This window comes from Lampris incognitus, chromosome 9 (genome assembly GCF_029633865.1).
Source record: "Lampris incognitus isolate fLamInc1 chromosome 9, fLamInc1.hap2, whole genome shotgun sequence".
Taxonomy (NCBI): Eukaryota; Metazoa; Chordata; class Actinopteri; order Lampriformes; family Lampridae; genus Lampris; species Lampris incognitus.
This window is the reverse complement of record NC_079219.1, coordinates 8870722-8885623: the sequence shown is the minus strand read 5'-3', so window position 1 is coordinate 8885623 and position 14902 is coordinate 8870722. Positions and strand designations below refer to the sequence as shown.

The 14902-nt window shown below is 46.3% G+C and overlaps 1 protein-coding gene across 1 annotated transcript; it reads left to right on the top strand.

The window, feature by feature from the left end:
- Positions 1 to 187: 187 nt before the first annotated feature.
- Positions 188 to 11761, top strand: gnl1 (guanine nucleotide binding protein-like 1). The gene is made up of 12 exons (XM_056286004.1): positions 188 to 628; positions 3968 to 4118; positions 4555 to 4691; positions 4806 to 4957; positions 5838 to 5909; positions 6412 to 6604; positions 6844 to 6942; positions 7093 to 7275; positions 8572 to 8750; positions 9117 to 9303; positions 9654 to 9794; positions 9895 to 11761. The coding sequence occupies exons 1-12, from the start codon at positions 556 to 558 to the stop codon at positions 10161 to 10163; spliced, it is 1836 nt and encodes a 611-aa protein (XP_056141979.1). The 5' UTR covers positions 188 to 555; the 3' UTR covers positions 10164 to 11761.
- The last annotated feature ends 3141 nt before the right edge of the window (positions 11762 to 14902 follow it).

Here is a 14902-nt window from a genome sequence, read left to right as displayed (position 1 = left end):
CACTCATTTCTAGCATCGAGAAAAATCATAGGCTGCGTGTCATTTGACATGTGCTGCGCTGTATAGCAACGCCGTGACGTCTGCCATAGCAACCGCCTCACGCTTCACGTTACACGCGTCTCTCTCGCGCGCGCGGTGGAATGGTTCGCGAAGTTGCGGGGTGTTTACAAAAGGGGACCATACCAAATGCGGAAAGGGGTGCCCTCGTCCGTTCGGCGAGACTTACCTTGCCTTAAATCGGTCGAAACCGAGGTTGTGTGACACGACATCGGCACGTAATACGGAGAAACTTACAAATTTTATCCGGCGTACGCGGAAGGGGTTAAATGGAACCGGGAGGGAGCAGAGGCGGCTCTACGGACGCTCGGCGGAAATGGTCCCGTCCACCGCGCTCCGCAGTCCGCAGCGGCCATGGCGTCACCGGGAAGTGTGGGGAGTCGAGAAACTTCACCGATGTAAATAACGTCGGCGTCTCTGTCGGTAGCCGGCCCACCGAAGCGGGGCTGACGTCGACCGCGGACGGGATACGAAGTAAACGCCAGCTCCTCTTCCAGCATGCCTCGGAAAAAGCCGTTCAGCAACAAGCAGAAGAAGAAACAGCTCCAGGTCAAACGGGAGAGGAAGAGAGGTAACGCCAACCGAGCGCGTCTCGTCAGCGCTCGTTTAGCAGGCTAGTCGCTAACGGGGCAGATGAGTGCGGTTTAAATTGGCGTCTTTAATTTACTTCATATATATATATATATATATATATATGTGTGTGTGCGTGTGTATGTGTGTGTGTGTGTGTCAGCTACCGTTACTTGGCCACCATTAAAACAAAAAACCCCGCTCTTTACATTCAAAAGCTTGTAGCTAACGCTAGCCTGGCCATTCACGTAAACCGAAAACGGCTAACCTAGCTAAGCTTAGCAGCGCAAAAAGTGAGGTGTGTGTTTGGTGGACTTGTTTCTTTGTGGTAGCGGTGCTCCTTGGCAATAAACCCGTACACCGTTGGAAAGCCTGTTTAATTCCCTTTCAAACGGTGCCGCGTTTGTGAGCAACGCGCGTTTGTGGGACGAGCGGCGGGGCCGAGGGGGGGCCAAATCTTGCTCTGCCGATGCCCAGCAGCTTATTTCGCCGTTGCCGCTGACCCTTGTTTTGAGCTTCTGGTACCCCAGGTGCTGACGACCTGTGAGCATGGGCCCTGCTACAGTGGTCAGTCGGTGTCCGCTCCCAAGAATCGGCATGCCACGTTTGACTGATGTGGATAGGGCCCGTGCCATAGGGCAACTTCAAGCCGGGGTTCCGCACAAGCGAGTCGCGGCGTTATTCGGGGTGAGCCCCGGCACCGTCTCCAAACTCGAGGCCAAGTTCCGCGTAACGGGGCACGTCGGAGACGGGCCGCGAAGTGGGCGTCCCAAGAAGACGACACCCCGGGAAGACCTTTTCCTCACCCTGCCAGCGCGCAGGAACCGTAGGCAGTCGTCTACAGACTTTGCAGTCGAGGTTTGCAGGACGATACGGCCGACGGCTGTCCGACCAGACAATCCGGAACAGACTGCGCGCCGCCGATCTCCGGTGTCCAAGGGCTGCCAGGGGGCCTGGCGCGACCGCTCGGAAAAAGCCGTTCAGCCGCAAGCCAAAGAAGAAGCAGCTCCAAGTCAAACGGGAGAAGAAGAGAGAGGTAACGCCACCTAAACGTTTATCGTTAGCGCTCGTTTAGCAGGCTAGTGTGTGTGTGGGTGGGTGGTGTGTCAGCTAACGTTACTTGGCCACCATTAAAACAAAAACCCCCGCTCTTTATATTCAAAAGCTTGCAGCTAATGCTAGCCTGGCCAGTCACGTAAACCGAAAACAGCTAACATAGCTAAACTTAGTAGCACAAAATGTGAAGGAAGTTTGTGTTTGGTAGGTTATTTCTTTGTGGTAACCCTGCTTCTTGGGAATAGATCTTGTACCGTTGGAAAGCCTGTTTACTTCCCTTTTAAACGGGGCCACATTTGTGAGGAACGTGCATCTGTGGGATGAGCAGCAGAGCTGAGTATGTGGGTTGCGCCCATGACAATTTTGCCAAATCTTCCCCGCCGATGCCGAACAGCTTATTTTGCTGTTGACTCTTGTTTTGAGCTTCTGGTACCCCAGCACCTGTGAGCATGGGCCCTGCTACAGTGGTCAGTTGGTGTCTGCTCTAAGAATCGGTATGCCACGTTTGATTGATCTGGATAGGGCCCGTGCGATAGGGCAACTTCAAGCCGGTGTTCCGCACAACCAAGTGGCGGCATTATTTGGAGTGAGCCCTAGTACCATCTCCAAACTTAAGGCCAAGTTCCATATAATGGGGGATGTCAGAAACAGGCCGCGAAGTGGGTGTCCCAAGAAGACCGTTTCCTCACCCTGTCAGCACTTAGGAACCGTAGGCAGTCTTCTACAGATTTGCAGTCAAGGTTTGCAGGACGATATGGCTGACGGCTCTCTGCCCAGACAATCCGGAACAGACTGCACGCAGCCAATCTCCAGTGTCATAGGGCTGCCAGGAGGCCTGCCATGACTGCCCTTCACCGTCAGGCCCGTTTGCAACACGTGCACTGGAACGTGAACATGTGGAGGAACGTTATGTTCAGCGACGAGTCCAAATTCTGCCTACGGCAGTTGGATCATAGGGTCAAAGTGTGGTGAAGACGCAGGGAACGCTATGTTGATTGCTGCATCGATAGAGTAACATCTTTTGGTGGAGGCAGTGTGATGGTGTGGGGCGGCATCTCCCTCACTGGAAAAGCGAGGCTTGTCATCATTGGAGACAATCTCAATGCAGAGCGATATCGAGATGAGATTCTGCAACCAGTGGCAATCCCATATCTCCACAGTCTGGGACCGAACTCTGTCCTCCAAGATGACAACGCTCGGCCCCCACAGAGCGGGGTTTATCAGAGACCACCTCCAGAATTTGGGAGTGGAGAGGATGGAATGGCCTGCCAGCAGTCCTGACCTCAACCCGATTGGACACTTGTGGGATCAGTTTGGGCGTGCTGTTCGTGCCAGAGTGACCAACACAACCACGTTGGCTGACTTGTGACAAATGCTGGTTGAAGAATGGGATGCCATCCCACAGCAGTGTGTGACCAGGCTGGTGACCAGCATGAGGAGGAGGTGCCAGGCTGTTGTGGCTGTGTATGGTTCTTCCACACGCTACTGAGGCTGCTGTTTGTTAAATGAATAAATTGTTAAATTGCCAATATGTCTTGTTTCTTCAGACTTCAATCATCCAATCCACTAAACAACACCAAACAAGAGTCAATGGCAGAATAAGCTGTTTGGCATTGGCAGAGAAGATTTGGCAAATTTTTCATGGGTGCAACCCAAATACTCAGCTCTGCTGCTCATCCTACAAATGCATGTTCCTTATAAATGTGGCACCCTTTAAAAGGGAATACACAGGCTTTCCAACGGTATAAGATTTATTGCCAAGAAGCATTGTTACAACAAAGAATCTACCAAACACAAATTTCCTTACTTTTTGTGCGAAGTTTATAAGATGCTGGCACGATTTAACAGCTTTAGGGGAGCCACAGTGGCCGTGTCAAATATTTAAGTTTACATTATCATCCAGTGTTATTAAGTCACTCTAATCTTAAAAATCAGTCGCGTGATGTCACCTAAATGGCCAAGTTTTTACATAACAAAACAACATAGAGTTAAAGGAAATCAAAGGACAGGGGAATTGTGTGTTTAATTGCAAATAATTTGTTCAGTTGGCCCACAGTCTAGCTGTGTAGTTTTACTGTTAAAACTTGCTAGCAACTGGATGGCTGTTACCCTGTGCATGGCTACACATGTGAACAGGAACAAAATGTTGTGTGGTGCTGTGGATGCCCGGGAGGCCTCGTTGACACCAGTGAAAGTCAAGATGGTCACGGTGGTTTAGCGTTATCATTGAAATACATTGTGTTGTGTTTTATCATTACTCCTGACCCTCACCTCCGTCTCACAGGGGACACCGGCTCTGGGCCAAGCAGCCGCAATGCCAGTGTGGAGAGAGGAGGAGAGAGGCAGTCGGACACATCAGATGGTGAGACCACCGATACGATCCGGAGGATAAACCAGCAGCCTTCCAGTAGAGATGGCAGATATGACTCCAACAGGTGAGCTGTTGCTGTCATCTCTCACTTTCTTTTTTAAGTTTCTGAGATGTGGTCCTTTTTGAGGAGGTGTTATGACATTGATACAGATAAAATTTGGATGTTTTACTGTTGTAGAACAAATAATTGTAGTGCCTCGAGCAGTGCTAGCAGGTTTGTATTAGGGAAAATAAAGTTTTAATGTGTGATAATTCTAATTGGAGCAATGTGTCTGAGCCTGTATGATGGAAGTAAAAGGGGCTACATAAGACTAAATTTAGACAAGCCTAGAACATGTGCATGTAATTGAATTACGTATGATGACATTTATTTTAGTGATAGTGTCAGTTTTATCTATAAAGAGATACGTTTCTTTAAACATGCTGGGACAAATGACAAACAAGCAAGAAATTCAAAGGGAAAAATCAAAAAGGTCTACCTGACCCTTCCCCCTACTCAGGTTCCGGCTGCACTATGAAAAGGAAGGTAAAGAGGAGGTGGAGAAGAGGAAGAAGGCTGCTAGAGAGAAGGTTTTGCAGCTTTTGTCGGATAAAGAACTTGAGGTTGACATCAACGAAATCTACCCCACAGAAAAAGGTTAGGCCATTCAATGCTTAGTCAATGCTTCACTTCGCAATATTTACTTAACCAGTTGAGCTGGGTAGGTTAATAGTAGGCATCACTGCATGACAAGTTATTATTCAACTCCAGGCCTTGGTTTCCCAAGAAGACCACCCTGGAATTATGAAATGACACGTGAGGAGCTGCTCAGAAAAGAGGAGAAGTCCTACAGAGAATACCTGGATGACTTGCACTCTAGAAACCCACCTGGCTCCCTGAGCCACTATGAACACAATCTGGAAGTGAGTGATCTACGTGATTTTGTATCATTTGTGCGTTTAGCTTTCTCCCCTCAAAAACACTTAGGTGGAATATCCTGTTTTTGAGATACCCATAAACTATTACAAGACTTGGAAGTATTACCAAGTTTAGTCATGTGGAAATTTTAAATTATTGTGATGCCCTCATGCTTTGTCTGTTATTCCCTACAAATCTTTAAAAAAAATAATGTTATATGTATTCTGTTATTGCTCGGTGTTTGGGGAGTATATGAGGGGGTGGGGACTGTTGACATTTTTAAATTCAAAACCCAATGGCTCATTTTGCTTCGAAACATATGCTAAGTTCAAGAGGCACACTGCAACAGAACAGGGCCATTACCACCAGAATAATTTTCTGTCAGGAATCTAGAGATGTTTCAGATTTCATTCAAACTGTGGATTGAAACAGTGGGAGAATTAACATGCGATATATGTATTAAATGGTTGTGACTTTCTTGTGATGACCTTTCTTTGCGATCAGATTTGAAATTTAATTTGTTGCAATAAACCTTAAAATTGCTTTGTTGTTTGACATCACCAAAAGAATTCTCTTGCACGCAGAGCATGCCTTTCTGACAAACGTTTTCCACAGTTTAAAAGGGCTCTGTGGCCGGAAACATTACAAGAAAATTGATTTTGGAAAACAATAGAGCTAACAGAAGAACAATTCTTAGGAGGTTTTCCAAATGGCTTTAAACAGCCCCAAATTTTGAGAACGTGGGACAAATAATTCTTAAGGGTTTTTTTCTGTACCAGCTTCTTTGTTTCACTCTGCCATTTGCAAACTGAGGTGTAACAAACTGCAGTTCTGGAGCTGGAGACACTACTTAACTGCTTGTTAATTGCCCTTTTGCCATTTCAGACATGGAGGCAGTTGTGGAGAGTGTTGGAGATGTCTGATGTTTTCCTGCTCATTGTGGACATAAGGCACCCGGTAGGTTTTCACTTGTAATATTATGTATTCGGGGGCATAGTGGCCACTAGATGGAGCGAGATGCAAAGTTTGTCTGAGTTCTGGACAAATGTTTTTATTACTAATTGTGACTAATTAACTACTTCCTTTTTTTCCTCTTTTTTTTTGGTATTGGGGATGGATTCTTTTGAAATACAGAGGTTATGAAGTCCTTTTAAAAGCAGATGATGGATTATTTGGTTATGGGCCATGAAATCATTATGATCTGGGAAAATATGAAGGAGGGAACAGATAATGGGATTAGTGGGTTAGGACTGACATAATTTTATTTTTAACATTCACGCTAAATATACGCTAGACATATTTCAAACTCAGATGATTCACTGCCTCGTTTAAGAGTTTCCAAATGTGATACAAGTTAAGAATGACTGTGCTCTTTGGACCCAAAGGTTTTTTTTTTTCTCTTTCCATGCCTATACATAACCCATTACCAATTAAGTATCTTTTCATGTGTACCACCCAGGTGCTTCAGTTCCCTCCAGCCTTGTACCACTATATCACAGGGGACCAGCGTAAGCAGGTGGTCTTGGTGCTCAACAAAGCCGACTTGTGTCCCCCGCCACTAGTGATTGCCTGGAAACACTATCTGGCCTCCCAGTTCCCCCACCTCCAAACTGTCTGTTTCACTTCCCATCCTGGACAGCCCTACAGCACAGGTGGGGACATGAGGACAGGGTAATTAGAGAGTGGGAGAGGGCCAAGAAAGGGGCTTTAGTGATATAGCAGTGAAGATGAACCAAACACAGCAGCAGGAAAAAGAAGGGGGAAAAAAACAGGCAATAAAGTTGCTGTGCTCTTTTCTAGAAAAACTTACTGCTTGCTGTCTGCCTTACTGTTTGTGGCTCTTATTGGCCTGTTGCTAAAATAACCCCTTTGTCTGTTTGCTGTTGTATAGTGCTGCAGAAGAAGAGGATGAGGAGGAAGGCTGGGTGGGGTCAGGCTGGAGGTCCTCTAGATATTCTTAAGGCTTGCCAGGAGATCACCGCTGGAAGAGGTGGGTCTCTGTCGACCTTACATTTAGAATACCCACAATACATCCACTTTCTGAGATTGATGATACAGGTACCTTGCAATAATCTGAATGGTCATGTGTCTACAAAGTACTATTTGACCCTCAGAGTGTTACCTCTCCCCCTCTTCATAGTTGATCTTTCCAGCTGGGAGCAGAAGATTCAGAGAGATGCTGTTGCTGAGTCACCAGACGGGGAAAGGTCAGAAGAGGGGGCAGAGTTGGTGCTGATGGAACACCATACTGACAGCGCCATGGAGATGAGCAGCCCATCCCAGGAACTCTACAAAGATGGGGTTCTTACATTGGGCTGCATAGGTAGACACAGCCATGTAGCAAAGCATGGACTGTACCCAGGAAATCTTTAAGAGCTAGTGCTGCAGCTTTTTATTGTTTAACCAATTAAATCACCCTTTGTTGTCAAAATAATCCTCAACCATGTACAATTAAACAGATGGGTTCAACTGACATTGGGTGACGTTAAACTCAGTTTTGGATTTTTGACAAACAAACAAAAATAGTTAGATAATCTTTGTGATTTAAAGTCAAATGATGCTGAAAATGATGGTGGCGCAGTGGTTAGCACGGTCGCCTCGTAGCAAGAAGGTCCTGAGTTCTAACCCCAGGGTCGTCCAACCTTGGGGGTTGTCCCAGGTCGTCCTCTGTGTTGAGTTTGCATGTTCTCCCCGTGTCTGCGTGGGTTTCCTCCGGGTGTTCCGGTTTCCTCCCCCAGTCCAAAGATGCGTAGGTCAGGTGAATCGGCCGTACTAAATGGTCCCTAGGTGTGAATGTGTGTGTACGTGTGTCGGCCCTGTGATGGACTGGTGGCCTGTCCAGGGTGTCTCCCTGCCTGCCGCCCAATGACTGCTGGGATAGGCTCCAGCATCCCGCGACCCCAGTTGGGATAAGCAGCTTGGATGGATGGATGATGCTGAAAGTGATTTTTTTTACTATTGCATCAATTTGCATCAGTTGTTTCACTGAAGCCACCCATTTATGATTCCCATTATAGAGAAATGTTTCAAGAAAGGCAATCTACACTCTGTGTTGCTGCCATCAATGGCAGCGGCGCCAGGTTTTTGGTCCTGTAAATGCTCTTTCATGCAAGCAGTTGACTTGCATCAAACAACTCACTTCAGCAGAGCGAACGCCATGTATTTTGTTCATTAACTAGTATAAAATGTTCCAAAATTTGGGGAAACTTTTTCTCCATTCTCTTCTTGTAATTGTTTCTTTAACTGCCAAAGCTGATTGGCAAAGTGGATCAACACAAACATGCTGGTGCATTTATGTGGAAGAACAATAGAAAGAATCACGTGCCGTCATCCTTACCGCAACCAAGCAAATCAATAGCTTACAAAATACAGTTCTTTAAGTTAATGAGTCTCCTTAAATTCTATTGGTGGCGTTGGTAATCCATGCCAATTGATCAGAGAACAAAGACTACTCAAAAATCTCATTTGTTTTTAAAAATGGTTTAAAAGGGTTTGTGTTTTTTTTACATAACATTTGTTTCAACACAATCTAGAGTTTAGTTCAGTGCATGCACAATGAGCGTTGACCATATTCTGTGAATGTGAAATGGCTGACTGTACCTTCTCACTTCCTTTCCAGGCTTCCCGAATGTTGGGAAGTCATCTGTGATAAACAGCCTGGTGGGGAGGAAGGTGGTAAGCGTGTCTCGAACCCCAGGCCACACTAAATACTTCCAGACCTACTACCTCACCCCTACAGTCAAACTGTGCGACTGTCCTGGACTCGTCTTCCCTTCCCGTGTGAATAAACAGTTACAGGTACGTTCATGTGTTTGTGTCCAGCTTGTTAAAATGCATGTCAAGACTTTATATCAGCCTTTAAATCCTAGAGTTGATTTAATTGCATTGCACGCGCCACTGTCAAGAAAAAAAACCCTGTGATGGATGGTTTATTGATTGCATATTCCATCTTTTTTCATTTAATTTATTTCAAGGTTTTTTTCCTCTTGACGATGGCTGTCATATTTCAAACATGAAATGGTTTTATATTGATGTCTTGCCCTCTTCAAAATTACTTTGGTTTTATGTACTTTTTGTTTTTGTTATTTCTCTTTTTTGCCTTTATTCGATACTACCCTTCTCCCTCTGAGTTTCACCTCTTTCTTTGCGCTTCTTCTCCTTCAGATCTTGGCAGGCATCTACCCAGTATCTCAGCTGCAGGAGCCTTATAGCTCAGTGGGGTATCTGTGCGAGAGGACCCCCTTCCTGTCAGTGCTAAAGCTCAAACATCCCAGCTTGCAGGAGAGCCAGCCCCATCAAGGAGAGCAGGGCTCTGAGGAGCTCAGCTGGACAGCGTGGGATGTATGTGAGGGTAAGGCCTCACTCGCTACCCTGATGCAACTAGGCTGTGTGCCCAGAGATGCGAGCAGTGGTTTATATCTCTAGGTCCAAATGTTTTCTTCTCAGTCTTGCTAGAATCCCACCACAACCTTCTGCTTTGTGTTCTCCTGAGTCTCCCTACAACTCAGCTTCTCCGTCACATCTGTAGAGATGGATTCCAAGAGAAGTCGACTGCCCTGTCCCAATGAAAGAGCTGCTATGTTGTTATCCTAATATACAAGCTTCAACATTAATCGGCAAACCAGTGGCCACTCTTAGCGGTTAGAATACTATTTTTTCTGTCACTCACACCTGTTATCTTTTACGCACGTTCTTCTCCAGCCTGGGCAGAGAGAAGAGGCTATAAAACAGCAAAGGCGGCCCGTAATGATGTGTACCGTGCAGCCAACAGTCTCCTGAGACTGGCCATTGATGGCAGACTTTGCCTGTGCCTCAGACCACCAGGCTATAGCTGCTTGAGAGGTAACATTAACCATGAGCATCAGCCTAATATTTGTCTTGATGTTGAAAATGTCAGCTATGTTGAAGACGTACATGAATCAATGAATGGTTCGATCCACAGGGCACTGGGAAAATCATCCTGATCTTCCAGAGATCATGGCGCTGCAGGGAAGATTAGAGGAAGAGGAGGCAGGAGAGCGGTATGAGGACGAGGATGGAGAGTCCAGCACCGAGCCAGAGGAAGAGCAAGACAGGGATGCAGATGATGATGAGGATGGAGATGGGGATGATGAAGATGAGGGGTTCGCACGCCCGAAAAGGAAGGATGATATGCCTGCTGGCCTCACTGTCAACATGTATGACGTCCTTCGGGAAAATGAATGCGAGTGATTGACAGATGGGAAGAGAGTGAGAAATAATGAAAGCAGCTCCTGATCCCTCGCCCAATGCACTTTCATTCCTTTCTTTTATGTCATTCCTTCCTTGCATCTCCATTCCTCATGCCATTAACATTTCTGTAGAGCAACATGATCCACTATTATTCTTCCCTCTCCCTGTTACATGCAGTAAAATATTCACTTATTCCTTGCTGTGCCTCTGCTCTGCTTGTTCAGCCGTTTAATATCTATTTCATGATTTCAATTCAAAGATGTTTTTTTCTTCTTCTTTTGTTTGGGCTTGGTTTGGTCATTTTCATGCATGTATTTATTGAGAAAAACAAAAAAAAACCCTTCATTCCTTAGCTGATAGAGGCATTTTGGTTTTCCGTCTGTCAGTAGGTAGCGTTGCTGCCGAGATGCTTAAGTTTAAGAAAGGTCATCAGGCTGCAGTCAGGAAGGTGAAACAAATCAGACACTCTGTTCACGATGTCAACCAACGGGATGGCTTCTTGGCCCCGCCGGCGAAGTGGAGATTTAACCTACACAACCCTAAATCTTCATAACTTGTCTGCTTTGATCAAGGAGGCTGGAGTGGGATGTGCCTTGTGGGATTTTGTGAGGTTCATTTATCTGAACTTGGTATTGATTATATTATTTCTCGACGTGATTTGGATTTGCTCAGCTCCACGCAAGTCAGCAGGACGTTTCATGGTCATGAGCGGTGAATGGGGTTGTGGATCCGGTGTTCCTGGATTAGGCTTTTTCAGGGGTTGGACCTGTAGTGTTTTTACAACCACAAACTATTTTCATAGCATGCTGTTAAAGATTTATTTGATGCGGCTTCGGGCTACATCCATTCAGCAAGAGTATTGGCTAATGCAATACGGTGTGTTTGATGGACTAAGTTCCTCGAATTCAGTGAGCCGGGCAGAGAGAGAGAGATTGGCCGCTTCAGTTTTAATTTGACCACCATTGTAACAGTTAGAAGTTATTTTTTCCCCCCGCTACCCTTGGTTTTATTGGCAACATTTGCATATTTGAAAAAGCAGCTGATGGGCTTGTCAGGATATCTGCACAAATTATGTTCTTTCAAAAGTGAACACTTGAAAAAGAAAATATTCTTTTTAAGTATTTAAGCAAGATACCGTGACTTTACTGGCCAGTCTCTTTCTCTCTCTCTCTCTCTCTCTCTCTCTCTCTCTCTGCCTGCAACACGGCCCTGCTACAATCCTGTGTGTATTTTTGTGTGCTGCTGTTGCACTTCTTTACCGAGTGACATTTTATTCCGAGGGAACACTACAGCACATTGTTGTGTTACCATGTAATACATCATGCTGCCGCTACATGCACTGGTTTTTTCCATCGGTACTATGTAATGCAACCGTTCCAACACCACTCTGCTGTCTGAAGCACAGCACATGGTTGGACACGGTTGTCTTACTCTGGACTTCTGTGGAAATATTGAAACTGACACATGCTTCGGAGAGTTAAGTTCAAGTACGAGTGCTTAAGTATAAGGTGTGTCCAGGCTATTTGCTGCATTCCTCATTTCATTCCAGGTGTACCTAAGGAGAAAAACTGGATTGTTCCCTGCAATAAATTATAGTCCTTTAGACAAAACTCTTCTCATCCACTGTCTTGCTGTCCTTTGGAAATATTTTTAGGCAATTGCATGTAAGCGTTGTGTGATTAGAAAGACTAGATGCATGATCGGTCTGAACAATAGTCACAGAGAGTGGAATCGGTTCGTCTGGACACACGTTTCATCAAAGTGACTTCTTCGGTCTCCACTGACTTCCGGTATCCCCGCCCTTAGAAACAACACAGTGCCATTCGGTCGTTATGCCACTGTGTTGTTTATAAGGGTGGGAATTCTGTTATTGTAAGGAAAGGGAAGTTTCATGACGATGCCTCTTACAGCCTCTTTTTTTTTTTTTCAAATTGAAAAATATTCCACAAAGTAAATCCTGCACTTTTGCATTGTGCACACTTAAGGTGGGGGGGCTTGTCCCTCCACCCGTGCTAAACGGGCTGGGACAGATTAGTCGCTGCTCTTGGCCGTTGCTGATCCGCTGTTCTGCCCGGACTTCCGCAAATGAGGCCCGGTGAGTTCTCCATGAGCTCTCGCTCTGCACGCCACCAGCGTTGTCACTTCGAATATATTATCATGATAATCCTCGGTAATGGCAGCACGGTGGCCCAGTGGTTTAGCACAGTTGCCTCACAGCAAGAAGGTCCTGGGTTCGAACCCCGGGGTTGTCCAACCTTAGGGGCCATCCCAGGTTGTCCTCTGTGTGGAGTTTGCATGTTCTCTGCACGGGTTTCCTCAAGGTGCTCTGGTTTCCTCCCGCAGTCCAAAGATATGTAGGTCAGGTGAATCGGCCGTACTAAATTGTCCCTAGGTGTGAATGTGTCGGCCCTGTGGTAGACTGGCGGTCTGTCCAGGCTGTCTCCCCGCCTGCCCCCCAATGACTGCTGGGATAGGCGCCAGCATTCCCGCGACCCTTAGAGCAGGATAAGCGGTTTGGATAATGGATGGATGGAAGTTAAATCACCTTCCATACCTCTACTGTTTTTTACTTTAGGGCATCAATATACCATGATGCTCACGGAAGATGAGGGAAAAAAATCCCATGTTGAAATTGGGTAATGCACTAAAACATTAAAACCACCTGCCTAATATTGTGTAGGTCCCCCTCGTGCAACCAAAACAGCTCTGACCTGTCGAGGCATGGACTCCACAAGACCTCTGAAGGTCTCCTCTGGTATCTGGCACCGAGACGTTAGCAGCAGATCCTTTAAGTCCTGTCAGTTGCGAGGTGGGGCCTCCATGGATCGGACTTCTTTTTCCAGCACATCCCACAGATGCTCGATCGGATTGAGATCTGGGGAATTTGGAGGCCAAGGTAACACCTTTCACTCTTGCCATGTTCCTCAAACCGTTCCTGAACAGTTTTTGCAGTGTGGCAGGGTGCATTATCCTGCTGAAAGAGGCCTCTGCCATCAGGGAATACCGCTGCCATGAAGGGGTGTACCTGGTCTGATGTTTTGGTAGGTGGTACGTGTCCAAGTAACATCCACGTGAATGCCAGGACCCAAGGTTTCCCAGCAGAACGTTGCCCAGAGCATCACACTGCCTCCGCCGGCTTGCCTTCTGCCCCACAGTGCATCCTGGTGCCATCTCCTCCTCAGGTAAATGACGCACACTTGGCCGTCCACATGCTGCAAAAGAAAACAGGATTCATCAGACCAGGCCACCTTCTTCCATTGCTCCATGGTCCTGGTTCTGACCCTCATGCCCATTGTAGGTGCTTTTGGCAGTGGACGGGTCATCATGGGCACTCTGACCAGTCTGTGGCTACACAGCAAGCTGTGATGCACTGTGTTTTGACACCTGTCTATCATAGCCAGCATGAACTTCTTCAGCAATATGAGCTACAGTAGCTCTTCTGTGGGCTCGGACCAGACGGGCGAGCCTTCGCTCAACACGCGCATCAATTAACTTGGGCGCCCATGACCCTGTCACTGGTTCACTTGTGGTAGGTACTGACCACCGCATATGGGGAACATCCCCAAAAGACCTGCCGTTTTGGAGAGGCTCTGACCCAGTCGTCCAGCGATTCCAATTTGGCCCTTGTCAAAGTCACTCAGATCCTTACGCTTGCCCATTTTCCCTGCTTCCAACCCTTCAACTTCAAGAACTGACTGTTCACTCGCTGCCTGATACATCCCACCCCTGGACAGGGGCCATTATAACAAAATAATCAACGTTATTCGCCTACCTCTCGGTGGTTTTAATGTTTTGGCTGGTTGGTGTATATGCATGTGTTTATTGTAGAATAAGGTTGGTAAGAAGGGAAAAAATGGCTGAAATAACCAATGATGTTTTTTTTATGTCATCATTTGCGATAATCACAATAGCAAATCCCATTTATATGTAAATTGGATGTGAGCTCAATTATCGTGGAGCTCATCATCTCCCAAGATATATCAGACAATTTCTATCCCCTTCCAGTCCCAATTAGGAGAATTTGCAGAGATTTGCATGGGGCGTCCTTGAAAGCGACGCCCCGTCAGATGCACTCTGTGATACTGATGCGGTGTCAGGATGCTGCTGCTGACGCTTCATCGTGCTCATCTCTACCAACCAGTGGTGGATCTAGAGATTTTTTCCTGGGGTGGCAAAGGGGTGGCAAGACTGTGTCCCAGAGGTGGCAGCTGCCACCCCTGTTGCCACCCCGTAGATCCGCCCCTGCTACCAACTGACCACAATTCACAAGTAAGCTGCCCATAGAAAGGGCAGTTAGCTGGTATGATGGTGATTGCCTTAATTGTTGTTTATGGCATCAGAGTCCACGGAAATCCCTCGCCTTGCATAATGTGGATTTAATGCCAGCTTGTGCTATAAGGCCTACTTATCAGTGTTGTGTGCTGACCAGATAAACAGATGATTAAAAAAAAAGAGACGAATCGTTTGGAATTGGTTCCCGAATGACAGCGGGAGCCATGAGCTGCCTAATTCTCCATCCCTCAGCTAAAGCTTTAATTATATTTCAGAAACCTGTATGGCAGTAATTACAGCCAGACAAAGACCCCAGATTTACTAGTGCGTGACACCATCAATTTAAAAGCTGTTAATTAAATTCTGGTGTGTCTAATGTCTCTACTGCCAGCACTGGTCACACAAACAATGCCAATGTGTTCTGAATGATCTTATATTTAGATTCAAGTCAACTCTTAATGAGACAG

Excerpts from the sequence above, each read along its gene's own strand:
- gnl1 (XM_056286004.1), top strand. The coding sequence starts at position 556 with ATGCCTCGGAAAAAGCCGTTCAGCAACAAGCAGAAGAAGAAACAGCTC. Across the intron at positions 4,958-5,837 it reads ACTATGAACACAATCTGGAA|ACATGGAGGCAGTTGTGGAG; the intron begins GTGAGTGATCTA and ends TTGCCATTTCAG. Across the intron at positions 7,276-8,571 it reads TCTTACATTGGGCTGCATAG|GCTTCCCGAATGTTGGGAAG; the intron begins GTAGACACAGCC and ends CTTCCTTTCCAG.